The 22,713-nt window shown below is 11.1% G+C and overlaps 28 protein-coding genes, 16 non-coding genes and 1 pseudogene across 44 annotated transcripts, besides 1 other annotated feature; 7 read left to right on the top strand and 38 right to left on the bottom strand. All coding sequences in view use genetic code 11, as the record gives it.

Annotated features, from left to right (window-relative positions):
- Window position 1: 1 nt before the first annotated feature.
- PGSY75_API04600 (hypothetical protein) lies at window positions 2-157 on the top strand (the record flags this gene model as incomplete). Its single annotated transcript has 1 exon — window positions 2-157. The coding sequence occupies one exon, from the start codon at window positions 2-4 to the stop codon at window positions 155-157; it is 156 nt and encodes a 51-aa protein (XP_018643994.1).
- Window positions 158-165: 8 nt separating this feature from the next.
- On the top strand, window positions 166-474 carry PGSY75_API04500 (hypothetical protein; the record flags this gene model as incomplete). The annotated part of the gene is made up of 1 exon: window positions 166-474. One exon carries the CDS (start codon window positions 166-168, stop codon window positions 472-474), a length of 309 nt encoding a protein of 102 aa, XP_018643993.1.
- PGSY75_API04400 (putative RNA polymerase beta subunit) lies at window positions 471-3,548 on the top strand (the record flags this gene model as incomplete). The annotated part of the gene is made up of 1 exon: window positions 471-3,548. The coding sequence occupies one exon, from the start codon at window positions 471-473 to the stop codon at window positions 3,546-3,548; it is 3,078 nt and encodes a 1,025-aa protein (XP_018643992.1).
- Window positions 3,549-3,550: 2 nt separating this feature from the next.
- On the top strand, window positions 3,551-5,281 carry PGSY75_API04300 (putative RNA polymerase beta subunit; the record flags this gene model as incomplete). The annotated part of the gene is made up of 1 exon: window positions 3,551-5,281. The coding sequence occupies one exon, from the start codon at window positions 3,551-3,553 to the stop codon at window positions 5,279-5,281; it is 1,731 nt and encodes a 576-aa protein (XP_018643991.1).
- Window positions 5,282-5,293: 12 nt separating this feature from the next.
- Window positions 5,294-8,172, top strand: PGSY75_API04200 (RNA polymerase D; annotated as a pseudogene; the record flags this gene model as incomplete).
- Window positions 5,294-8,172: a sequence feature.
- Window positions 8,173-8,184: 12 nt separating this feature from the next.
- Window positions 8,185-8,868, top strand: PGSY75_API04100 (apicoplast ribosomal protein S2; the record flags this gene model as incomplete). Its single annotated transcript has 1 exon — window positions 8,185-8,868. One exon carries the CDS (start codon window positions 8,185-8,187, stop codon window positions 8,866-8,868), a length of 684 nt encoding a protein of 227 aa, XP_018643990.1.
- On the bottom strand, window positions 8,855-9,226 carry PGSY75_API04000 (putative protein, unknown function; the record flags this gene model as incomplete). Its single annotated transcript has 1 exon — window positions 8,855-9,226. One exon carries the CDS (start codon window positions 9,224-9,226, stop codon window positions 8,855-8,857), a length of 372 nt encoding a protein of 123 aa, XP_018643989.1.
- Window positions 9,227-9,298: 72 nt separating this feature from the next.
- Window positions 9,299-9,532, bottom strand: PGSY75_API03800 (putative protein, unknown function; the record flags this gene model as incomplete). The annotated part of the gene is made up of 1 exon: window positions 9,299-9,532. One exon carries the CDS (start codon window positions 9,530-9,532, stop codon window positions 9,299-9,301), a length of 234 nt encoding a protein of 77 aa, XP_018643988.1.
- A 27-nt stretch (window positions 9,533-9,559) lies between these two features.
- PGSY75_API03700 lies at window positions 9,560-9,631 on the bottom strand. Its single transcript has one exon. It is a non-coding gene; the product is annotated as a tRNA-Gly (tRNA).
- A 7-nt stretch (window positions 9,632-9,638) lies between these two features.
- PGSY75_API03600 (molecular chaperone) lies at window positions 9,639-11,945 on the bottom strand (the record flags this gene model as incomplete). Its single annotated transcript has 1 exon — window positions 9,639-11,945. One exon carries the CDS (start codon window positions 11,943-11,945, stop codon window positions 9,639-9,641), a length of 2,307 nt encoding a protein of 768 aa, XP_018643987.1.
- Window positions 11,929-12,315, bottom strand: PGSY75_API03500 (putative protein, unknown function; the record flags this gene model as incomplete). The annotated part of the gene is made up of 1 exon: window positions 11,929-12,315. One exon carries the CDS (start codon window positions 12,313-12,315, stop codon window positions 11,929-11,931), a length of 387 nt encoding a protein of 128 aa, XP_018643986.1.
- A 26-nt stretch (window positions 12,316-12,341) lies between these two features.
- On the bottom strand, window positions 12,342-12,412 carry PGSY75_API03400. The gene has a single exon. It is a non-coding gene; the product is annotated as a tRNA-Trp (tRNA).
- A 13-nt stretch (window positions 12,413-12,425) lies between these two features.
- On the bottom strand, window positions 12,426-12,495 carry PGSY75_API03300. Its single transcript has one exon. It is a non-coding gene; the product is annotated as a tRNA-OTHER (tRNA).
- Window positions 12,496-12,500: 5 nt separating this feature from the next.
- PGSY75_API03200 lies at window positions 12,501-12,572 on the bottom strand. The gene has a single exon. It is a non-coding gene; the product is annotated as a tRNA-Gln (tRNA).
- A 21-nt stretch (window positions 12,573-12,593) lies between these two features.
- PGSY75_API03100 lies at window positions 12,594-12,665 on the top strand. The gene has a single exon. It is a non-coding gene; the product is annotated as a tRNA-Phe (tRNA).
- PGSY75_API03000 (putative protein, unknown function) lies at window positions 12,642-12,881 on the bottom strand (the record flags this gene model as incomplete). Its single annotated transcript has 1 exon — window positions 12,642-12,881. The coding sequence occupies one exon, from the start codon at window positions 12,879-12,881 to the stop codon at window positions 12,642-12,644; it is 240 nt and encodes a 79-aa protein (XP_018643985.1).
- A 7-nt stretch (window positions 12,882-12,888) lies between these two features.
- Window positions 12,889-14,121, bottom strand: PGSY75_API02900 (putative elongation factor Tu; the record flags this gene model as incomplete). The annotated part of the gene is made up of 1 exon: window positions 12,889-14,121. The coding sequence occupies one exon, from the start codon at window positions 14,119-14,121 to the stop codon at window positions 12,889-12,891; it is 1,233 nt and encodes a 410-aa protein (XP_018643984.1).
- A 45-nt stretch (window positions 14,122-14,166) lies between these two features.
- On the bottom strand, window positions 14,167-14,595 carry PGSY75_API02800 (apicoplast ribosomal protein S7; the record flags this gene model as incomplete). Its single annotated transcript has 1 exon — window positions 14,167-14,595. One exon carries the CDS (start codon window positions 14,593-14,595, stop codon window positions 14,167-14,169), a length of 429 nt encoding a protein of 142 aa, XP_018643983.1.
- Window positions 14,596-14,609: 14 nt separating this feature from the next.
- On the bottom strand, window positions 14,610-14,978 carry PGSY75_API02700 (apicoplast ribosomal protein S12; the record flags this gene model as incomplete). The annotated part of the gene is made up of 1 exon: window positions 14,610-14,978. One exon carries the CDS (start codon window positions 14,976-14,978, stop codon window positions 14,610-14,612), a length of 369 nt encoding a protein of 122 aa, XP_018643982.1.
- Window positions 14,979-14,991: 13 nt separating this feature from the next.
- On the bottom strand, window positions 14,992-15,390 carry PGSY75_API02600 (apicoplast ribosomal protein S11; the record flags this gene model as incomplete). The annotated part of the gene is made up of 1 exon: window positions 14,992-15,390. The coding sequence occupies one exon, from the start codon at window positions 15,388-15,390 to the stop codon at window positions 14,992-14,994; it is 399 nt and encodes a 132-aa protein (XP_018643981.1).
- Window positions 15,387-15,497, bottom strand: PGSY75_API02500 (apicoplast ribosomal protein L36; the record flags this gene model as incomplete). The annotated part of the gene is made up of 1 exon: window positions 15,387-15,497. One exon carries the CDS (start codon window positions 15,495-15,497, stop codon window positions 15,387-15,389), a length of 111 nt encoding a protein of 36 aa, XP_018643980.1.
- On the bottom strand, window positions 15,463-15,738 carry PGSY75_API02400 (putative protein, unknown function; the record flags this gene model as incomplete). The annotated part of the gene is made up of 1 exon: window positions 15,463-15,738. One exon carries the CDS (start codon window positions 15,736-15,738, stop codon window positions 15,463-15,465), a length of 276 nt encoding a protein of 91 aa, XP_018643979.1.
- A 7-nt stretch (window positions 15,739-15,745) lies between these two features.
- PGSY75_API02300 (apicoplast ribosomal protein S5) lies at window positions 15,746-16,474 on the bottom strand (the record flags this gene model as incomplete). Its single annotated transcript has 1 exon — window positions 15,746-16,474. The coding sequence occupies one exon, from the start codon at window positions 16,472-16,474 to the stop codon at window positions 15,746-15,748; it is 729 nt and encodes a 242-aa protein (XP_018643978.1).
- On the bottom strand, window positions 16,471-16,983 carry PGSY75_API02200 (apicoplast ribosomal protein L6; the record flags this gene model as incomplete). The annotated part of the gene is made up of 1 exon: window positions 16,471-16,983. The coding sequence occupies one exon, from the start codon at window positions 16,981-16,983 to the stop codon at window positions 16,471-16,473; it is 513 nt and encodes a 170-aa protein (XP_018643977.1).
- Window positions 16,984-17,003: 20 nt separating this feature from the next.
- Window positions 17,004-17,390, bottom strand: PGSY75_API02100 (apicoplast ribosomal protein S8; the record flags this gene model as incomplete). The annotated part of the gene is made up of 1 exon: window positions 17,004-17,390. The coding sequence occupies one exon, from the start codon at window positions 17,388-17,390 to the stop codon at window positions 17,004-17,006; it is 387 nt and encodes a 128-aa protein (XP_018643976.1).
- A 3-nt stretch (window positions 17,391-17,393) lies between these two features.
- On the bottom strand, window positions 17,394-17,750 carry PGSY75_API02000 (apicoplast ribosomal protein L14; the record flags this gene model as incomplete). The annotated part of the gene is made up of 1 exon: window positions 17,394-17,750. One exon carries the CDS (start codon window positions 17,748-17,750, stop codon window positions 17,394-17,396), a length of 357 nt encoding a protein of 118 aa, XP_018643975.1.
- On the bottom strand, window positions 17,747-17,971 carry PGSY75_API01900 (apicoplast ribosomal protein S17; the record flags this gene model as incomplete). Its single annotated transcript has 1 exon — window positions 17,747-17,971. The coding sequence occupies one exon, from the start codon at window positions 17,969-17,971 to the stop codon at window positions 17,747-17,749; it is 225 nt and encodes a 74-aa protein (XP_018643974.1).
- A 10-nt stretch (window positions 17,972-17,981) lies between these two features.
- PGSY75_API01800 (apicoplast ribosomal protein L16) lies at window positions 17,982-18,374 on the bottom strand (the record flags this gene model as incomplete). Its single annotated transcript has 1 exon — window positions 17,982-18,374. One exon carries the CDS (start codon window positions 18,372-18,374, stop codon window positions 17,982-17,984), a length of 393 nt encoding a protein of 130 aa, XP_018643973.1.
- A 27-nt stretch (window positions 18,375-18,401) lies between these two features.
- PGSY75_API01700 (putative ribosomal protein S3) lies at window positions 18,402-19,046 on the bottom strand (the record flags this gene model as incomplete). The annotated part of the gene is made up of 1 exon: window positions 18,402-19,046. One exon carries the CDS (start codon window positions 19,044-19,046, stop codon window positions 18,402-18,404), a length of 645 nt encoding a protein of 214 aa, XP_018643972.1.
- A 6-nt stretch (window positions 19,047-19,052) lies between these two features.
- PGSY75_API01600 (apicoplast ribosomal protein S19) lies at window positions 19,053-19,325 on the bottom strand (the record flags this gene model as incomplete). The annotated part of the gene is made up of 1 exon: window positions 19,053-19,325. The coding sequence occupies one exon, from the start codon at window positions 19,323-19,325 to the stop codon at window positions 19,053-19,055; it is 273 nt and encodes a 90-aa protein (XP_018643971.1).
- Window positions 19,326-19,341: 16 nt separating this feature from the next.
- PGSY75_API01500 (apicoplast ribosomal protein L2) lies at window positions 19,342-20,079 on the bottom strand (the record flags this gene model as incomplete). Its single annotated transcript has 1 exon — window positions 19,342-20,079. The coding sequence occupies one exon, from the start codon at window positions 20,077-20,079 to the stop codon at window positions 19,342-19,344; it is 738 nt and encodes a 245-aa protein (XP_018643970.1).
- On the bottom strand, window positions 20,076-20,303 carry PGSY75_API01400 (putative ribosomal protein L23; the record flags this gene model as incomplete). Its single annotated transcript has 1 exon — window positions 20,076-20,303. One exon carries the CDS (start codon window positions 20,301-20,303, stop codon window positions 20,076-20,078), a length of 228 nt encoding a protein of 75 aa, XP_018643969.1.
- A 3-nt stretch (window positions 20,304-20,306) lies between these two features.
- Window positions 20,307-20,882, bottom strand: PGSY75_API01300 (apicoplast ribosomal protein L4; the record flags this gene model as incomplete). The annotated part of the gene is made up of 1 exon: window positions 20,307-20,882. One exon carries the CDS (start codon window positions 20,880-20,882, stop codon window positions 20,307-20,309), a length of 576 nt encoding a protein of 191 aa, XP_018643968.1.
- Window positions 20,883-20,908: 26 nt separating this feature from the next.
- PGSY75_API01200 lies at window positions 20,909-20,980 on the bottom strand. Its single transcript has one exon. It is a non-coding gene; the product is annotated as a tRNA-Pro (tRNA).
- Window positions 20,981-20,992: 12 nt separating this feature from the next.
- On the bottom strand, window positions 20,993-21,062 carry PGSY75_API01100. The gene has a single exon. It is a non-coding gene; the product is annotated as a tRNA-Glu (tRNA).
- Window positions 21,063-21,073: 11 nt separating this feature from the next.
- Window positions 21,074-21,146, bottom strand: PGSY75_API01000. Its single transcript has one exon. It is a non-coding gene; the product is annotated as a tRNA-Lys (tRNA).
- A 10-nt stretch (window positions 21,147-21,156) lies between these two features.
- PGSY75_API00900 lies at window positions 21,157-21,232 on the bottom strand. The gene has a single exon. It is a non-coding gene; the product is annotated as a tRNA-Asp (tRNA).
- Window positions 21,233-21,238: 6 nt separating this feature from the next.
- Window positions 21,239-21,331, bottom strand: PGSY75_API00800. Its single transcript has one exon. It is a non-coding gene; the product is annotated as a tRNA-Ser (tRNA).
- Window positions 21,332-21,344: 13 nt separating this feature from the next.
- PGSY75_API00700 lies at window positions 21,345-21,428 on the bottom strand. Its single transcript has one exon. It is a non-coding gene; the product is annotated as a tRNA-Tyr (tRNA).
- A 6-nt stretch (window positions 21,429-21,434) lies between these two features.
- Window positions 21,435-21,521, bottom strand: PGSY75_API00600. Its single transcript has one exon. It is a non-coding gene; the product is annotated as a tRNA-Met (tRNA).
- A 6-nt stretch (window positions 21,522-21,527) lies between these two features.
- On the bottom strand, window positions 21,528-21,576 carry PGSY75_API00500. Its single transcript has one exon. It is a non-coding gene; the product is annotated as a tRNA-OTHER (tRNA).
- Window positions 21,577-21,707: 131 nt separating this feature from the next.
- PGSY75_API00400 lies at window positions 21,708-21,743 on the bottom strand. Its single transcript has one exon. It is a non-coding gene; the product is annotated as a tRNA-OTHER (tRNA).
- Window positions 21,744-21,748: 5 nt separating this feature from the next.
- On the bottom strand, window positions 21,749-21,819 carry PGSY75_API00300. Its single transcript has one exon. It is a non-coding gene; the product is annotated as a tRNA-Cys (tRNA).
- An 18-nt stretch (window positions 21,820-21,837) lies between these two features.
- Window positions 21,838-21,909, bottom strand: PGSY75_API00200. The gene has a single exon. It is a non-coding gene; the product is annotated as a tRNA-His (tRNA).
- A 14-nt stretch (window positions 21,910-21,923) lies between these two features.
- Window positions 21,924-22,547, bottom strand: PGSY75_API00100 (apicoplast ribosomal protein S4; the record flags this gene model as incomplete). Its single annotated transcript has 1 exon — window positions 21,924-22,547. One exon carries the CDS (start codon window positions 22,545-22,547, stop codon window positions 21,924-21,926), a length of 624 nt encoding a protein of 207 aa, XP_018643967.1.
- Between the last annotated feature and the right edge of the window lie 166 nt (window positions 22,548-22,713).

Raw genomic sequence — 22,713 nt, 5'->3', positions numbered from 1 at the left:
TATGAAATATAATAAAAATATAATTAATACTAATTTTTTATATATTAATAAATATAAAAAATTATTAAAGTATAAAAAAAATAAAAATATTATTTATATATTATATAAAAAATATATATTAGTTTTAAAAAAATTAATATATTTAAATCTTATTTAAAATATAATATGATAAAAATTAATATAATTAAAAAATATTATTATAAAAAAAATAAAAAATTTTTTCAAAAAAAAATAATAACAATAAATAAATTTATTTTAAATAAAAATTTAATAGTTAAGTTAAATTTTTATGAATATGTAAATAATAAATTACAAATATTTAATTTTAAAGGTATTTTAATAAATAATAAAAGTAATAATTATATTATTTTATTAAAATTTAATAATAATGATATAATATATTTATATTTTAATTTAAATACATTTAATTTAATTAATATTTTTAAAACAGGTAAATTTAATATTAATAAATGATATATATTATTAATCCTATTTTAGTAAAAAATAATTATATAATATCAAATTTATATTTATTATTAATTCAAGAAATAATATATAATTTAAGATATTATATTTTATTTTTAAATAATAATATAAATAATAAATTAAATTTTATTTATTATAAAATTATAATTTTATTAACTAATATAAATATAAATTCTATAGATACAATTCAAAATATAAATAATTTATTAAAAATAATTTTAACATTAAAGTTAAATTTTATAAATATAAAAAAAACTATAAAATTTAATATATTAATATTTATATTACCTTTTATTTATAATAATATTATTATATTAAATGGATTATATAAAACATGTATTCAATTATTTAAAAAAAATAATAAAATTTTTATTATAAATTTCAAAAATAATAATAAAAATATTATATATGTGTATATATATATTAATTTAGGATTAAGAATTATTTTTAAAATAAATAAATTTAATATATATTGTTATTTTAATAATTTTAAATTTAATTTTTTAATTTTATTATTATATTTAAATAATATATATATGAATAGAAATATTTCTTTATTTATATATAATAATATTATAAATAAGAAAATATTAATATATAATTATATAAAATTTATTAATTATAAATATAATAATATTAATAATATAATATCATTAAAATTATTTATTATTAAATTAAATAAATTTAATAATAATATATATATAAATTTATTAAAAATTTTATTTTCAATAAAATTTAATTTTTCATATTATTCTGATTTTTATATTAACAATATTTATAATAAGAAATTTTATTCTATTATAGATAATTTATTAATAAAAAGTAAAAAATATTTAAAAATATTTAAATATCAATTATTAAATATTAATAAGAATATATATAATAATATAATTTTATTATTAAATAATAAAAAATATATAAATATAATTTTAGAAAATATAAATATAAACCCATTAATTCAATATTCTGATCAAATAAATAATTTATCTGAAATAAATCAAAAATTTAAAATAAATATGATAACTACAGGATTAAATTCTAAATTTATTTTAAATAATGATTTAAGAGAATTACCTAGAAATATTTTAGGATATATTAGTTTGATAAATACTAATGAAGGATTAACTTGTGGTTTAGTTAATTATTTAACTACAAATGTATTTTTAAATTTAAAATATATATTTGGAATATATTATAAATATATATTTTATAATAAATATAATTTTAAATTATTATTAAATATATTTAATAAAAATTTTTATAATATTAGTTTTAATAATATTTATTTAAAAAAAAATATTAATTTTAATAAAACAACAATTTTAACAATAAATAAAAATACATTTAAAGTATGTAATATAACACAAAATATTATTTATATTCCATTTAATTATTTATTATCTTTTATTGAAAATTTAATACCATTTATACATTATAATGATTCTATTAGAAATTTAATGAGTATAAAAATGCATACTCAAATCGTTCCTATTATTTATCCAAATTTAAGTAATATTATTACTAATTATAATTTTATTTTAAATAAATATTTAAATTATTTAATTATTTCATATCAAGAAGGTATAGTTATATATGTTTCTTGTGTAAAAATAATAATAAGAGATTTATTTAATAGACAAATAATTTATTATCTAAATAATTATAAAAAAATAAATCAAAATATATTATTAATTTATAAACCTATTGTATGGGTAGGTGAAAAAGTTAATATTGGTCAAATTTTAGCTATAAATTCTAATTTATTAAATAGTGAATACAGTTTAGGAAATAATTTATTAGTAGGTTATGGTTCTTATTTAGGATATGAATATGAAGATGCTATTATAATTAGTAAAAAAATTTTATATAATAATTTATATACTTCATTACATTTAAATATTTATGAAATATCTTTAAATATAATTAATAATATACCAGAAATATGTAGTATAAATTTATCTAAAATGTATTATAAAAATATAAAAAATTTAGATAAATATGGTATAATAAAAGAAGGTACATATATATTAGCTAATAATATATTAGTTTCAAAATTAATGTTCATGCCTTTTATATTTAATAATAAAAGTTTAATTAATATTATTAATTTTTTATTTGGTAGTAAATTAAGAATATTTAAAAATAAACCTATTATTTCTACTATACATGATATAGGTAGAGTTATTAAAATAGAAGTATTACCAAATCATTTATATAATAAAACAGAAAAAAATAATATATATTTAAAGTTTAGAATATATATTGGTGTACAAAAATATTTACAATTAGGAGATAAAATATGTAATAGACACGGACATAAAGGTATTATATCTTATATTAGTGAAACAAATGATATACCATATTTAAATAATAAAATTCAACCTGATATATTTATAAGTGCTATAAGTATTCCTTCTAGAATAAATATAGGTCAAATATTTGAAGGTATATATGGATTAAATAGTTTATATTTAAATACTAGATATATAATTTCAAATAATTTAAATAAAAATTATTATAATAATTATAATAATATTTTTAATTATTATAAATATAATTATAATAATAATTTTAATATAAATAATAAAATGTCTTATAATTATAATAAATATTATTTAAAAAATCCATTTACTGGTAATATTATTAATAATAGTGTTTGTTTAAATAATATTTATTATTATAAATTAATTCATATGATAAAAGATAAATTTAGATATAGATTTATAGGTTTATATTCAGAATTAACTCAACAACCAATAAAAGGTAATACAAAACAAGGTGGTCAAAGATTCGGAGAAATGGAGGTATGGGCTTTAGAAGCTTTTGGAGCTTCTTATTTATTTAAAGAATTTTTTACTTATAAATCTGATGATATTAAAAGTAGAAAAATATTAAAAAATTATTTATTTAATAACTATAAAATAAAAAATACTTTTATATCAGAAACATTTAAGTTAATTTTAAAAGAATTACAAAGTTTAGCTATTAATATAGAAGCTTTTTGTATATCTAATGATACAAATAATTTATTAGAAAATTTACCTATTAATATAATTTATTAATAATGATAATATATAATAATATAAATTTTATAGGATTAAAATTAAATATATTAAATCCTAAACAAATAATAAAATGGTCTTCAATATTTTATAAAGATAAAATTATAATAGGAGAAGTTTTAATACCTAATACAATAAATTTTAATACAGGATTACCTATTTTAAATGGTTTATTTTGTGAAAAAATATTTGATTATATGTATAAATGGAATTGTAATTGTAATAAAAAAATGTATGATATAAATAATTTTTCATTTTTTTTATATTGTAAATTTTGTAAAAATAAATTAATAATTAATATTAATAGAAAATATAAATTAGGTTTTATATTTTTAAATATTCCAATTTTACATTTATGGTATTTAACTGGTCCTTTAAAAGTTGCTTCATTATTATTGAATAAAAATGTTTTTTATTTAAAATTTTTAATTTATTATAAATATTTTTTTAGTAATATTAAATATAAGCAATATTTTTATTACAATAAGTTATTTTCAAAAATAAATTTATATAAAAAAAAATATGAAAATATTATTCAATATTTATTTTCACATAATATTTTATATAAAAAGTTACAAAATATAAATTTATTAACTGAATTATTAAATAATAAAGAATTATTATTAATTAATAATAAATATTATAATAAAAAATATTTATATAAAAAAATTAATTTATTTAATTTATTTATATTAAATAATATAAAACCAAATTGGATATTTTTAGATTTATTACCGATATTACCTGCTGGATTAAGACCTTATTTTTATATTAATAATAGTACATATATTATATCAACTATAAATGAAAATTATAGATTAATAATTTTAAAAAATAATAAATTAAAATATTGGTTATATTTACGTAATAATATTTTTTTCATATTTGAAATAATTGAAAAAAGATTATTACAACAATTAATTGATTATTTATTAATAAATAAATTAATTTTAAAAAATAATAATACTTTTTTTAATTTTAGTAAAACTTTTCAAGGTAAATATAGTACAATTAAATATAAATTATTAGGTAAAAGAGTTGATTTTTCTGGTAGATCTGTTATAACTGTAAATCCAAGTATTATATATAATAATATAGGATTACCTTATTATATTAGTATAAATTTATTTAAACCTTTTTTAATAAATATTTTAAAATATAATAATAAATTAAATATAATATTTAAAAGCTTATTAGTTAATAAAAATTTATTTATTATACAAAAATTTTTAAATAGATTATTACAAAATCAATTTATTATTGTAAATAGAGCTCCTACATTACATAGAATGAATTTACAATCTTTTAAACCATTATTAACTGAGGGTTATTCATTAAAATTTTATCCATTAGGATGTTCGAGTTTTAATGCTGACTTTGATGGAGATCAAATGTCTATTTTTTTACCATTAATTAAAACTTCAAAATTTGAATCAAATATTAATTTAAATTTTGATAAAAATATAATATCACCTTCAAATAATAAAAATTTATTTAATAATTTACAATATTATAAATTAGGAATTAATACTTTATTAATTTTAAATTATAATAATGAATTATTTAATATATTTTATTTTAATTCAATTGAAAAAATATATGAATATTATAATAATAATATTTTAAGTATATTTAATTTAGTTTGGATAAAATATATAAATAATAATAATATATTTTATATATTAACTTCTATTAATAGAATAATTATAAATTTATATATGTATATATATTAATAATAAATAAATATGTATTTTTATTTTTTTAATAAATATAATTTAAAAATTTTAGAAAAAAAATTATTAACTATATTTAAATATAATATAAGTTTTAAAATATTACATGAATTATTATATTTAGGATATGAATATAGTTTTTTATATAATTATTCTTTAAATATAAAAGATTTTTCAAATTTTATATATTTATTAATTTTATACAAAAATAAAATTAATAATATTTATAATAATAAATATTATGAAATTAAAAATAATTATATAAATATATTTTTAAATAATTATTATTATTTGAAAGTTATTAATAAAATTCAAAATATTTTAAATAATAATTTATATAATAAAATTAATCCTATTTATTCAAATTTATTTTTATTTTTTAATAATAAAATAAAAATAAAATATTCTCAATTACAACAATTAATAGGTTATAAAGGTTATATTTCAAATATAAAAGGAATGATTTATGAAAAACCTGTTATAAATAATTATATAAACGAATTAAATATATATGAATATATTTTATCTTGTTATGGATCTAAAAAAGGTATAATTGATACAGCTTTAAAAACAGCAGATTCAGGATATTTAACAAAACGTTTAATAAATATTACAAGTAATTTTATAATAAAAGAATTAAATTGTAAATCACCTTATATATTTAAATATATAGTAAATATGGATATATATGGTAATGTTATATTACCTTTAAATATATTAAGATTTAAAATTTTACAAAATAATATTTTAAATTTAAATAATGGTACTTTTATTTATACAAAAAATACTTATATAACTAAATATATATTAAATAAATTATTGAGTTTATATAATAAACAAAATGTATATTTAAATATTAAATCTGTATATTTATGTAATATATATAATAATATATGTAATACTTGTTTAAATTATAAACAGTTATATAAATATAATTTAGGACAACATATAGGAGTTATATCTAGTGAAGCTATAAGTGAACCTAGTACTCAAATGGTATTAAGAACTTTTCATGCTAGTTCAATTTTAAAAGATAAATTTAATTTTAATAAATATTTAATTTATAAAATTTATTTATATAAATTAAATATAAATAAAATATTTAAATTAGTTATAAATTTTAAAAGATATATTTATATTAAATTAAATTTAATATTTTTAATAAATAAAATATTATATAATTATGATAATATATTATTTAAATATAAATATATTTTACAAAATCAATATATAAAATATAATTTTATTTATAATTCTGTTTCTAAGAATTTTAAATATAGTTTAAATAATATTATTATTAAATATATAAATAATATAATTAAATATTATAATTATAATAATATACAATTATTAATTAAAAATATATATAATAAATGGGTTATATATAATATATATACATATTATTTATATTATTATAATATAAAATTATATAATTTAAATAATAAAGGTATTATTTTAAATAAAGATAATAATAATAGATATAATATTATATATTTTTTAACTAGTTTTATTAATTTATTTTCAAATTATTATTATAAATTTTATAATAATAATTATAATTTTATTAATTCAAATTATTATTTAAAAAAATGAATTTTATATTAAAAAATTTTAATAATATACAAATTTTAAATAAATTGTTTTATTTAAATAATATATTTATATATAATAAATATAATAAAAAATTATTTATATATTTAAATATTATAAATAATTTTAAAAAAAATTATAATTTTTATAAATATATTTATAATAAATTATTTTTTATAAAAAAATATAATAGTTTTGTATATTTATATGAAATATTTAAATATAATTGGTATAAATATTTATTATTAGATAATAAATATAATTTAAATATTATATATAATAATTATATTAAATATTTATATAAATATAATATGAATGTTAATTTGTATTTTATAAAAAATTTATTTTATAATAATAATAATTTTATACATAATTATATTATATATAAAAATAATTATTATATTTATAATAATAATATAAATTTATATCAATATAATAAAAATATTTTAATTAATAGTAATTTATTATATAATAAATTATTTTATAATTATATTAATAATAATATATATAATTTATATTTAAATGATATTACTATTGGTTTACAATCTATAAATATAATATTTGAAAATAAAAATATAAAAGATAATATATCATTTATTTCTAATAATATTTATGTAATATTTTATATAAAATATTATAATTATTTAAATAATATTATTTATATATATAATATATGTAATAAATATAATATTAATAATTATAAATATAAATTAAATTTTTATTCTTATATTTTTGAAGATATTAGTTCTATTTTATATAGTGGATATTCTTTACATACAGAATTTTATTCAATAAATAAAAATTTAAAATATTATTTCAGATTTTTATTAAAATATATAAATATTTATCAAGCAACTAAAAGTTCATATATATATGTATATAATATTTTAATTGAATCTATTTTAAAACAATATAGTTATCAAAATATTTATTTACCTTCAATTTATTTTGAACTTATTATAAAAAAAATGTTATCATGTATAAAAATAATATCAAATAATTTTAAAATATTTAAATATAATGATATAATATCATTACAATTAATAAATATAATTAATTATTCTTTAAATTTAAATAAATATTATATTTATAAATATGAACCAATTATTTTAGGTATTACAAAATCAATTTTAGCTAATTCAGGTTTTTTAACTAATATAAGTTTTCAAAATACATTTAAAATAATAAGTTTAAATATTTTAAATAATAAAATTGATTGGTTAATAGATATAAAATCTAAAATAATATTAACTGATTTATTACCTGTAGGTAATGGATGGTATAGATATTTAGCAAATTAATTTTTTTTTAACATGTTTATTACTTTTAATAGTTTATTAAAATCAAAAATTTATATAGGAAATATTTATAAAAATATTTATTTTGATAATTATAAATATATATATAAAATAAAATCTAATTATTGTATTTTAAATTTTACATTTATAGCTTTATATTTATATAAGTTATATTTATATATTTATAATATATCATTTATGAATAATAAAATTTTATTTATTAATAATAATAATTTAATAAAAAATTTTACAATAAAAATATGTAATTTAACAAATAATTTATATATAAATAAATGGGTTTCTGGTTTATTAACTAATTGGTTTATATTAAAAAAGAAAATTATAATATATATTTGGATAAGCAAAATAATTAAAAATAAATATTTTAATAATATATTATCAAAAAAATGTTTATATAATTTAAATATAATCTATAATAAATTATATAATAAATTTAATGGTATAAAAAATATGATAAATTTACCTAAATATATATTTTTAACAAATTTTAATAAAAATTTAATTTTAAAAGAAATTTTAAAATTAAAATTAATTTTAATAAGTTTTATAAATTTAAGTTTAGATTCAAGTAATATAAATATAAAAATTTTAGGAAATTATAATAATTATAAATCTCTAAAATTAATATATAAAATAATTTATACTTCATTAATTCATAGTAAAATTAAAAATATGTAAATATATTTTTAATTATATATATATTATTAAATATTATATTATAATATAATAAAACATTCCATAAATTAATATTTTTAAATAATAATAAATTATATTTATTATTTGATAAAATATATAATAATTTTATATTTTTATATTTATTATTAATAATATTATATATATATTTATTTGAATTTTTACTTTTTAATAATATATTAAATAATTTAATATATATAATTTTTTTAATATTATTATTTTTTATTTGTACATTTTTAAATTTTTTTAATAATAAATTTTTTTTTAATTTATAATATAAATTAAATATCATTATAATAATAATAAATAAACATATAAAAGAGAAAATGGGATTTGAACCCATGAAATATATTTATATTTTTTTGATCTCAAATCAAACACAATAAACCACTCTGTCATTTCTCTTATTATTAATTTATAATTTTATTTTATATAATAAAAGTTTTAATAAATTTTTACTTAATTTAAAATTATATTTTAAATACTTTAATAATAAATAATATAAACAAGAATTTATATTTAATTTAGGATTATAAATACCTAATTTTATATTTTTATATTTTTTATTAATTTTTTTTATATTTAAATTTATTTTATATGTTTTATATTTTGTTTTATTTGATTTAGAATATAAATGAATATTTTTCATATTATTTATTTTTAATTTTAAATATATACAAATAATGGAAATCGAATCCATATCATTAATTTGGAAAATTAATATTTTACCAATTAAACTATATTTGTCAAAAAATTTATAATAAATATATATTAAAATTTAATTTGTAATATTTATTTAAATAATAATATAAAATATATTTATTTTTTACAAAATAATTTTTATTATAAGTTAATAATAAATCACTTATAGATTTATCAAAAATTAATTCTAATATTCTTTTTAAAGGACGAGCTCCATATAAAGGATTATACATTAATTTTACTAAAAAATATTTTAATTCTTTATTAATATGTATAATAATATTTAATTTATTTAAATATAATTTTGTTTTTAATTCATTTATAAATTTATTAAATATAAATAATAAATTATTTATATTTAAAGGATTAAATATTAATATATTAGTTAATCTATTTAATAATTCAGGTTTAAAATAATTATTAATATTTATTTTTATATTTTTTTCTATTTCTTTTAAATCAGATTTTGATAAAAAATTCTTATTTTTTAAATATAAATCATAATTTTTTGGACAACCTAAATTACTTGTTAATAAAATTATTGTATTTGTAAAATCTATTAATTTACCTGTAGAATCTGTTAATCTCCCTTCATCTAATATTTGTAACATTATATTATATATATCAGGATGAGCTTTTTCTATTTCGTCAAATAATATTACTGAGTTAGGTTTTTTATAAACTTGTTCTGTTAATTGACCTCCTTCTGAATAACCTACATAACCTGGAGGTGAACCTATTAATCTAGAAATAGAATGTTTTTCCATGTACTCACTCATATCAAATCTAATTAATTCTTTTTCAGAACCAAATAATTGTTTAGATAATATTTTTGCTAATTCAGTTTTACCTGTACCACTTGGTCCACATAAAATCCAACTTCCAATAGGTTTATTTTTATTTTTTAATCCTATAAAATTTTGTTTTATAAAAGGTAATATTTTATTAAAAATATGATTTTGACCATATATATTATTATATAAATAATTTTCTAATTTATTTAAATTTATTTTAGTTAATTTATTATTTTTAAATAATATAATTTTAGATATATTTAAATAATTAGATATTGAATTTTTAATATCTTCTATAGTTAAATTATTATTATTTTTATTATATATAATATTATTATTATATGTAAATAAATAATTAAAATTTGAATAAGATATTTTATTATTTAATAAATATTTATTAGAACATGAATTTTCTAATAAAATTAATGGAGTTGTAGGTAATATTAAAGGTTTTATATATTTTTTACTTAAATTTATTAATTCATATATAATATAATTATTAATATTAATTTTATAATAATTAATATATTTATATATATTATTTTTTATTATTAAAAATGTTTGTAATATAGATAAATCTTTTATTTTTATTTTGTAAAAATAAGAATCTTTTATTATATTATATTTAAAATATGTATTATATTCTTTTTTATTTGTAATTATTATTATATGTATATTATATCCATATAATTTATTTAATAATAAAAATAAATAATATAATTTATTATTATTATTATCATTATTAATATTATCTGATAAATTAAATATTTCTATATTTTTTATAATTAAAATTAATTTATATTTATTTATAAAATATTTAGATATATTTAATATTTTATGTATTAAAGTTTGTATATCATAAGTTAATAAATCATTTAATACCCATATTTCTGTATATTTTAAATATATAGGTATAATTTTATTCTTTATATTATTAATTAATAATTGTAAAAATATAAAAATATTATCACTTACTCCTTCTATTATTATATGTTTTTTTATTTTTAAATTTAAAATTTGTAATAATTGTATATATTGTTGTTTATAAAAATTTAAATTATTATTATAAATATGATTTAAATTTGAAAAATTTATTGATATTTCTTTTAATTTAATTCTAATATTATTTGAAAAAATATTAGTTTTTATATAATTATTTAAATTTAAATTAGAAAAATTTAAATTTAAATATTTAAATAAATAATTTATATCTTTATTATTATTTTTTTCATCTAATAGTAATAATAATAAATTAAATGAATTAATTTTAAAATTAAAATGATTTAATTTAATTAATATATTAATAACTTTATTTGAAAAATTTATATTAATAATATTTTTATTATTATATTTATATTTATTTAATAATGATAAAATTAATTTATTATTTATTAATTTTTTATTTATTTTTAAAAATTTTGTACATAAATTATCAGTTAATAATAAACCTAATAATAAATGAATAGGCATTATAAAATTATTATTATATTTTAATGCTAAATATTCAGATTTAATAAATATTATTATTAATTCTTTTGTACTATAAAGATTATTTAAAATTATCATGAGTTTTATTATTTATGTTTATTTGTTTAAAATTATTTTTTATAATATATAATAATTGATTAATATTATAAAATAATAATTGAAATTTTTTATATAATAATATTTTATATATTAATAATATTTTATTTAATTTATTATTATATTTATTATATAAATTATATATTGTATAATTATATATAATTTTAAATGTTTTATCAGAATAAATATAAATTATAAATAAATTCAATTTATATTTATTTATATATTCTGTTATTTTTTTATTTAATAAATTAATATTAATATTATATATTTTAAATTTTAAATTTAAAATTGAATTTAAATTAATTTTATTATTTTTTATTAAAAATTTATATTTACACAAAATAATCATTTTTTTTATTTATATATTATTATATACATGTCCTAAAGGATTCGAACCTTTATTATAAATTTTGGAGATTTATATTTTTACTTTAAATTAAAGACATAATTTAAATATATATGAATAAAGAGATTCAAACTCTTATAACAATTATGGTAAAATTGTATTTTATCATTAAATTATATTCATTATTATTAGAATAATAGGATTCGAACCTATATTAATGAAATCAAAATTCATTACCTTAACCTTTTGGTTATATTCTATATATATATTATATATAATAAGTCATAATAGCTCAATGGTAGAGCAATGGATTGAAGATCCATGTGTTATCAGTTCAAATCTGATTTTTGACATTTATTTAATAATAAAATTATAAATAAAAAATTTAATAAATATTTATATTTGTTATATATTATAGTATTATAATATTTTTTTTTATTAATTAAAATAAATAATAAAATAATAATATATATCCAAATAAATAAACGATAATAAATTATATTAAAATATTTAATAATTTTAAATATTTTTTTTGTAAAAGATTTATTAATATTTATATTTTTAACCATATTTTATTTAATTTTTGATTTCTATTATAATACCAGCTCCTATTGTTTTACCACCTTCTCTAATAGAAAATTTCATATTTAATGTTAACACTATATAATGTTTTAATTCGATATGTAATGTTATTTTATCTCCTGGTATAGCTACTTTTTGTACATTTCCATTTAAATATATATTTTTAATCTCTCCAGTAACATCTACTGTACGAATAAAAAATTGAGGTTTATATCCTACATTAAAAGGTTTATGACGACCTCCTTCTTCTTTTGTTAAAATATATGTTTCTGCTATAAAGGATTTATATACTTTTAATTTATTAGGTGTGGCTAAAATCATACCTCTTTTTATATCTTTTTTTTGAATATTTCTTAATAAAATACCTACATTATCACCTGATTGTGCTTGTGTTAATTGTTTTTTAAACATTTCTAATCCTATAACTGTTGTTAAATTAGGAGATGATTTTTCAAATTTTAAAATCTCAATTTCATCATTTAAATTTATACATCCTTGTTCAATTTTACCAGTTACTACTGTACCTCTACCTGTTATAGAAAATACATCTTCTATTGACATTAAAAAATAATCATTTATTTTTCTAGTAGGTATTATAATATTATCAATAATTTGAATTAAATTATTTAATTTTTGTATCCAAATATCAGATTTTATTAATTCATAATTTTTATTTTTTTGAATTATATTTATAACATTTAATGCTGAACCAGTTAATATATGTATATAATTTAAATCAAAATTATATTTAATTAATAATTCATTTACTTCTAATTTTATAAAATCTATTAATTCAATATCATCACATAAATCCTCTTTATTTAAAAAAATAATTATATTTTTTATACCTATTTGTTTTATTAATAATAAATGCTCATAAGTTTGAGGCATTATACCATCTATTATAGATATTACTAAAATTGCAATATCCATTTGTGTAGCTCCTATAATCATATTTTTTATATAATCAGAATGACCAGGACAATCTATATGAGCACAATGTTTAGTTAAAGTTTCATACTCAATATGTGTTGTATTTATTGTAATTCCTCTTATTTTTTCTTCTGGAGCTGAATCAATATCAGAATAATTATATTTTTTTGATAATCCTTGTAAATTTAATAAATAAGATATAGCTGTAGTTAATGTAGTTTTTCCATGATCTACATGACCTATAGTACCTAAATTTATATGTTGTTTATTTCTTAAAAATAATTTATTATTCATATTTTATTTAAAATATTATTTTATTAATAATAAATAATAATATAATCACTTTTTAATTTTATTTTTTTTTAATAAATATATATATACTCTATTTGATATAAATTGTTTAATTAAATTTAATTTTATTTTATATAATTCACCTTCTTTATTATAACTAAAAATTAAATATTTACAAATAATTTTATATAATAAAATATTTTTATTTTTTATAACATTATTTAATAATTTATATATATTAAATATAGATTGTTCATAAGATACTATAACAGGTATATTATATTTAATATTATTTATTTTTACTTTTAAAAAAGAAAAAGGTAATAATAAATTTTTTATAGCTTTATTAAAAATAAATATACTAGATTTATTAGTTATTTTCTTTAATAAATATAATATATATATTAATAATTTTATACTTTTATTTAATTTACCTTTTTTCAAAAATATTTTTATAAAATACTTAAATATTATCATTATTATTTATATATTTAATATTTTTTAGTTCCATATTTTGATCTAGAAGTTTTTCTATTTAAAACTCCTATTGAATCTAAAGAACCTCTTATTATTTTATATTTTATACCTGGTAAATCTTTTACTCTACCACCTTTAATTAATACAAAATTATGTTCTTGAACAGATTTACCTTCACCCGGTATATATGCTAATAATTCTTTATTATTTGATAATCTTATTTTAGCAACTTTTCTTAAAGCTGAATTTGGTTTTTTTGGAGTTTTTATCAATATTTTTAAAACTATACCTTTTTTTTGAGGACATTTATTTAATAAATGATTTGTTATTTTTTTATTTTTTTTATATTGTTTTTTATATAATAATTTATTTATTGTTAACATATTTTATAATTTATTAATATTTTCTTTTTGAAAATTTACATCCATTATAAGGTATTGAAGTTATATCAAATAATTTATTTATATTTAATTTTTTATTTTTATATTTTACATTTAATAACAATTTTAAAATATGTATTCTATAATAATTTATACCATTAAATATTATATTTATATTTAAATAATTTTTATTAATTAAATATTTTATAATATTTATAGTTAAAATATTATTTGCTAATATAGTATTTTTTAATCTATTCTTAAAATACTTAAAACAACCACATGATATATTTTTAATATTTTTTATATAAATATATTTATTATTATAATATTTATATTTTGATATTGTTATTAAAGTATTTTTTAAAGTTAATTTAAAATATAAAAAAATTATATAATTATTAGATTTAATCATTGTGTTTGTTTATGTTTTTTATTTATACAAATTATATGTAATTTTTTAAAACGTTTTATTAATTTACATTTATTACATATTTTTTTTATTGAAGAACGTTTTTTCATTTTTTATATTAAATTTTTTTATTTTATTTATAATTATATTATTTTTTTTTATTTTTAAAATTTTATGTAAATAAATATTTAATCTATATAAACTAATTTTAATATTACTAATATTATTTTTTTTAATATTAAATATACTTATATTATTTATCATTAATAATATATTAATATTATATAAATTTAATCCATATATATACTTTAATATATATATAAATAAATTTTTATTTAAATATAAAGTCATTTCAATTTTAAAATATATTAAATAATACTAATAATAATTTATTTAATAAATTATATTTATTATGTATTATATTATAATAAATTATTACTTTACAATTAAAATAACCTAAACATTCAAATAAATATTTTAATAATAAAAATCTAATATTTAAATAATTATAAATTTTAAATTGCAATTTAATAAAAAATTTATTATAATTAATATATATATATCTTAATTTATATATATTTAATAATGAATATTTAAAATAATAAATATTATTTAAAGCTTTTACTTTAGAAGATATAATAGCTTTATTAATATTAATATTTTTACTAACTCCTAATCCTATCCAACCTTGTTTATTACCTAATACTAATACTATTTTATATCTTTTAATTCTTCCTTTTTTTATTGTATAAGATATTTTTTTTATTTCAATAATTTTTTCAATAATATTACTAATATTATTATTTAATCTTATAATATCATTATTAAATTTAACATTATTATTATATTTATAAATATAAAAATAAATAAAATTTAAATCTTTATTATTAAAAATATATTTTTTATTTTTTCTATTATTTATAATATAATATAATTTTAAATATATAATTAAAATATTATAAATTTTATATAAATAATTATTAAATTTATTTTTTAAAATTAATATAAAAATACTTTTTAATAATATTATACTATAATATAATATGTAAAAATTATTTAACTTTTTATTAATAATATTTATTATCATATTAATTTTTTTATACCTAATTCTTTATATTTATTTATATATTGAAATGAATTTATTAAACTCCCAATAGAATTTAATATAAATATATTAATACTATATAAATATATTAAATTTTTATTTATATCTAATTTACAAAACACTATATTAGGTAATTTTATAATTATTTTATGACTATATTTTAATTGAAATATTAAAAAATTACCTTCTTTTAAATAATAAAATTTATAATTTATACCAATTATATTTAAAACTAATTGATATTTTTTATATTGTATTTTATTAAATATATTATTAAATATATATTTATATATTTTAAATATTAAATAATAAATATTATTTTTTATAAAATATATATATATATCATTTAATATATTAATATTATATATTATATTATTATTTTGTATTATATATATATAATTTAAATATTTTATATCTAAAATTAAATATATATTATTATTTTCTTTTATACTATTATTATTTAAAAATATATATTTTCTATTATTTATCATAATAACTTTAATTATAATACTTATAAAATATAAAATATTAAAATACCACCAACTTTATATTTTAATGCTAATATATGTGTAATAAATTTATATTTTGAAGAATATAAAATTAATAATCCTTTAAAATATTTTTTAAATTTTATAAAATATAATAACTTATTATAATTCATATAAAATAATTGATTATATTTAATATATACTTTAAAATAATTAATATCTTTATATTCATTTAAAATTATAAAAATAAAATATTTATCATATATATTTAAAATATATAATTTAAATATATATTTATAATTATATAATAATATACTTAAATAATATATTTTTTTATTATATTTATATAATATAAAATTTTTTTTTAATTTAAAATTATGCTTAATATTATTTAAAAATGTAATAATCATTATTCAAATATATTTTATTTTAAACTTATTCATATTCAATTTATATTTTATATATTTAGATATATAATGATTACTTTTAGTACCTACAAAATTTAAATTATTATTTATAATTATCACTGCATTTTTATTAAACTTTATTGAATAATATTTTTTAAAATTTAAAAATTTTTTTTGTTGTACTAAAATACCTTTACATTTATCAGATTTTTTATATAAATTATTATTATATAAACTATAAACTACTCCGATAAGTATATCACCATATTTAGGGTTTTTATATTTATTTAAAGTACAAATATATTTAAATTTAAATATACCACTATTATCTATTACATCTAATATACTATTTATATATATCATAAAATTTTTATTACTTTATTATTACAATATTTACTTTTTTTATAATATTTAAATAATATATAATCATTTATAATAATTTCATTTCTATTATCATATATTTTTATATATAAATTACATAATAATAATTTTTTATATTTAAAATTATATTTATAAAAAGATATACAAACTATTTTAATATTTATATTTAAATATTTTATAACATATCCTATTTTTATATTCATATTTTTATATTTAATTATTTTTAATATATTGTAATTTAAAAGGTAATTTATATGATAAAACTTTTGTTATAGTATAAATAATATTATTTGAAATTTTACTTATTTCAAATAATAACTTATTTTTTTTTATAGGACTTACATAAAATTCTATAGAACCTTTTCCTGATCCCATTCTAGTTTTTAAAGATTTTTTAGTTAATGATTTTATACATCTTATACAAATTTTATATACTCCTATTTTTTTTAAATATTTATTTATTATAAATTTTGAAGTTTCTAATTGATTTTTTGTTAAAAACCCAGAATTTAAAGATATAATACCCCAATATAACCCTAAAAATTTTAAATTAAATTTACCTTTTATTTTACCTTTCTGATTTTTCTTTATTATAATATTAGTCATATATTATAAATTTTTTTTAATTTACTTTTAAATATTTAACCAAATTTTTATACTTAAAATACCATATTTAGTATTTATAATATCATTTATATATTTAATATTATTATTTAATGTACTTAAAGATATAATACCATAAATATATATTTCTGTTTTAGTTTTTAAACTATTTTTAAAACGACCTGAAAATTTTATTTTTAATCCTTTTATATTAAAATTATTTTTTTTTAAAATATTAGTATATAAATAATCAAATATTAATTTTAAAGATTTATATTTTATATAATATTTCTTTATATAATAAATTATAACATTAATATTATTTATATTATTTATATATTTTATTTTTAAATAACATATATAATTATAATAATTATAATAATAATAATTAAAATAATTTAATAAAATAAATATATATTTTAAATTATATATATTATAATATTTATTATATAAAAAAAATGTAATTATAAATTTATTTATATTAAAATTTATACTTATATTAATATAATTATCTTCTTTATAATTACATATTTTATATATATTATAATAAATAAAATATGTTAATAATATATTAATTAAATAATATTTATTTTTACTTATATTTATATAAAAATTATTTAAATAGTTTTTATATATTAATCCTCTAAATATTAAAGGATGTACCTTTTGTCCCATATCTTTTTAATTTATTAATAACTCTTTAATATTATTTTTTACAAACTTAGTATATACAAAATTTCCTAATTTATTAAATAACTTTGTTTTATTTATATAAATAGGTATAAATTTATATCCATTATATACTTTTATATATAAATTTAATAACTTCTTATAAATATATAAATTTTTATTATATATATTTAAAATTAAATTTTTATTATATTTATATTTATTTATATTTATAAATATATATTTATTATTTATAGTAATTTTTAACCAATATAATTTTATCATTAATTTTTTATATTATTTATTTTATTGTTTTATATCCTTTTGAATGTAATCCTTTTTTAGAACAAGGATATTTACGACCAATACCCGTTTTACCTTTACCACCACCATGAGGGTGATCACATACATTTTTTGCTTTACCTCTTACTTTAGGTTTAATATTATAATAAATATTATAACCAGCGTTTTTAATTTTAAATTTATTATAAAAAATATTACTATTTATACCTATATAACAAAAACTATTTTCATTTATATATTTATACTGTTTAGAAGGTAATTTAATATAAACTAAATTTTTATAAAACGATAAAATTTGTGCAAAAGTACCAGCTGATCTAGCAAAAATACTACCTTTTTTATTATCTTTTGATATATTATATATATATGTACCTAATTTACAATATTTTAATTGTATATAACTTCCTTTTTTAATATTGTTAATATTTGTTAAATAATATATTGAATTTAATATATAATTATGTTGTAAAATAATAAATTTTTGTAAATTATTTAATTTAGATAAATATAAAATACATCCTATATATGTATTTCTAAAATAATTTTTTATTTTTTTAAATAAAAAAACTTTATAATTTATATTAATATTATAATTATCATACCAAATATCTATTAATTTATAATTATATTTTAAATTACCTCCTCCTTTATTATAAATAGTAATATATCCTTTATTATTTTTACCAAAACTTTTTAAATATTTATAAGTATTATATTTTTTTAATTTTAATATCATTTAAATGTAATATAATATTTTTTTAAAAAATCTTTTTTATTTATATTATTAATTTTTATATTATTATAATCAATTAACTTTATTTTAAATATATTTTTAATTATATATTTTATATCTAATTTTGTAAAATATTTTATAGAATAAATAATACAAAATTTATTTAAAAAATTAATTTTATAAAATAAAATATTATATAAATAAAAATTTAAAATAACTTCCTTCATAATTTAAATTAAAAATATTAAATAATTATATATAATCATATTTATAAATATATTTTTACTAAATAATTTATTATTTAAATTAATTAAAATATACTTATTAATATTAATTATACCTTTTAAATATAATAATTTTAATATACAATAATTTTTATTATTATAATAAATATTTAATAAATTTATAATATTTTCTAATTTAATTATTAAAATATTACTACGTTTATTAATTAATAAATAAATAAAAATTAATTTATAATTTATTTTATTTACTATTTTATTTTCTTTATAAAAAGGACCAAAATTACAAGCACCTTGTTTACATATAGGTGATGTAAAATTTTTTAATCTTGATTTACCTAATCCTTTTTGTACTCTTATTTTTTTTTTACTAAAATATACTTTACTTCTATTTTTAGTATGTTTATACATATAAATATTATATATATATAAATATTTTATAATATAAATTATTAATTTACATATTTTAATATAATTATTAAAATACAATTTAATAAAAAAATTATATTTATATTTAAATATTATATTATTTAATGTTTTATTATTCAAAATAATAATATTCATTCTAAAATATACATATAATATTATTTTCAGAAAAATAGGATTTGAACCTATATTCTTCTATTCCCAAAATAGATATGTTACCATTACACTATATTCTGAATTAAATAAATACTTTTAAGGAAAATCGAATTCCTATTTTCTTCTTGAAAAAAAGATGTCTTACCTTTAAACGATAAAAGTTACTACAAATATGAACTACCTGAGATTTGAACTCAGAACCATTCGATTAAAAGTCGAGTACTCTACCAATTAAGCTAGTAATTCTTAAATAAAACGAATTTGACGAGAATTGAACTCGTATTCTTTATTATGACAAAATAATATTTTCACCTAATTAAACTACAAATTCTAGTAATAGAGAAAAAGGGATTCGAACCCTTGGTATATTATTTATAATATATACAATAAATTAGCAATTTATAACTATAAACCTCTCAGTCATTTCTCTTTATATATAAATATAAGTTAAATCAGATTCGAACTGATGTAGATATTTAATCAATGGATTTACAGTCCATTCCTTTTAACCACTCAGGCATTAACTTTAAAATTACATTTAAGTAGATTCGAACTACTGATGATCAATATATGAAAATGAATTATGAGTCCATTGCTTTCGACCACTTAGCTATAAATGTTTTTTTTAGAGATAAAGGGATTTGAACCCTTACAACAAAAATGTTAATGGATTTTCTTAATAAATTTAGACTTTTTATAAATAAAGTCTTTTGAATATATAAATTTTAAAATATATTACAGAATTTAAAAATATTATATATATTTTCTTATAAATTTAATATTAATTATAATTAACTCATATTATTTAAGTCCATTGTGTATACCAAATTTCACCATATCTCTTAAAAAATGATATTCAGATTCAAACTGAAATATAATAATTTGCAATTATTTACTTTATCAATTAAGTTATATCATTAAATTTTCATATTTAATAGATAAATAAAGAGATTTGAACTCATATAAAAGAAACCACAATTCTTTATCTTAACCATTAGATTATATTTATCATAAAATTATTAATTATATATAATATATATCATTATAAATATATAATATATTATTTAATATATTAATATTTAATATTTTAATTTTAAAATTATAAATACATATTATAAAATATTTATTATAACTATATATTTTAATAAAATTATATTTATATAAATTAGATATATAAATATAAATATTATATTTATATATTAAATTTTTTAATATTATATATTTTATTTTATTATTAAAAAATATAATATCATTATTTTTTAAACTAATATTATAATATTTATTTATAATATTATTAATATAAATATTTTTATATTTAATATAATGTCTAGATTGTAATATAGTTTTAAAAAAACCTATATTAACTAAAAATATATCTAATCTTAATTCTAATATTTCTAATAATTTAAAATATAATATATTAATATTTTTATTACTTATTTTATTTAAATAATATAAATATTTTTTATATGTTATACAATAATTATAACATATATATCTAATAAATTTTAATTTTAAATCAAAATAAGATTTATATGAAATTTTATAATTTAAATATTTATAATTATATTTACTAGATAAATATAATAAAAAAGGTATATTTAATTTTTTTAATATTTTTATTTTAGGTTTTAAAAATTTTATCATAATAATTATATATAAAAATAATAAAAGCTAATGGTGAGATTTGAACTCATAATCTACTGATTACAAATCAGTTGCTTTACCAATTAAGCTACTTTAGCAAATATATAAATAAATAATTAAATATTCAACTTATTAGGAATTATACACTAAATATATTACTATAAAT

The sequence above is a fragment of the apicoplast genome of Plasmodium gaboni (genome assembly GCF_001602025.1).
Source record: "Plasmodium gaboni strain SY75 apicoplast, whole genome shotgun sequence".
NCBI classification, from domain to species: Eukaryota; Apicomplexa; class Aconoidasida; order Haemosporida; family Plasmodiidae; genus Plasmodium; species Plasmodium gaboni.
Note: the sequence above shows the minus strand (reverse complement) of the source record. Positions and strands in the feature narration are given on the sequence as shown.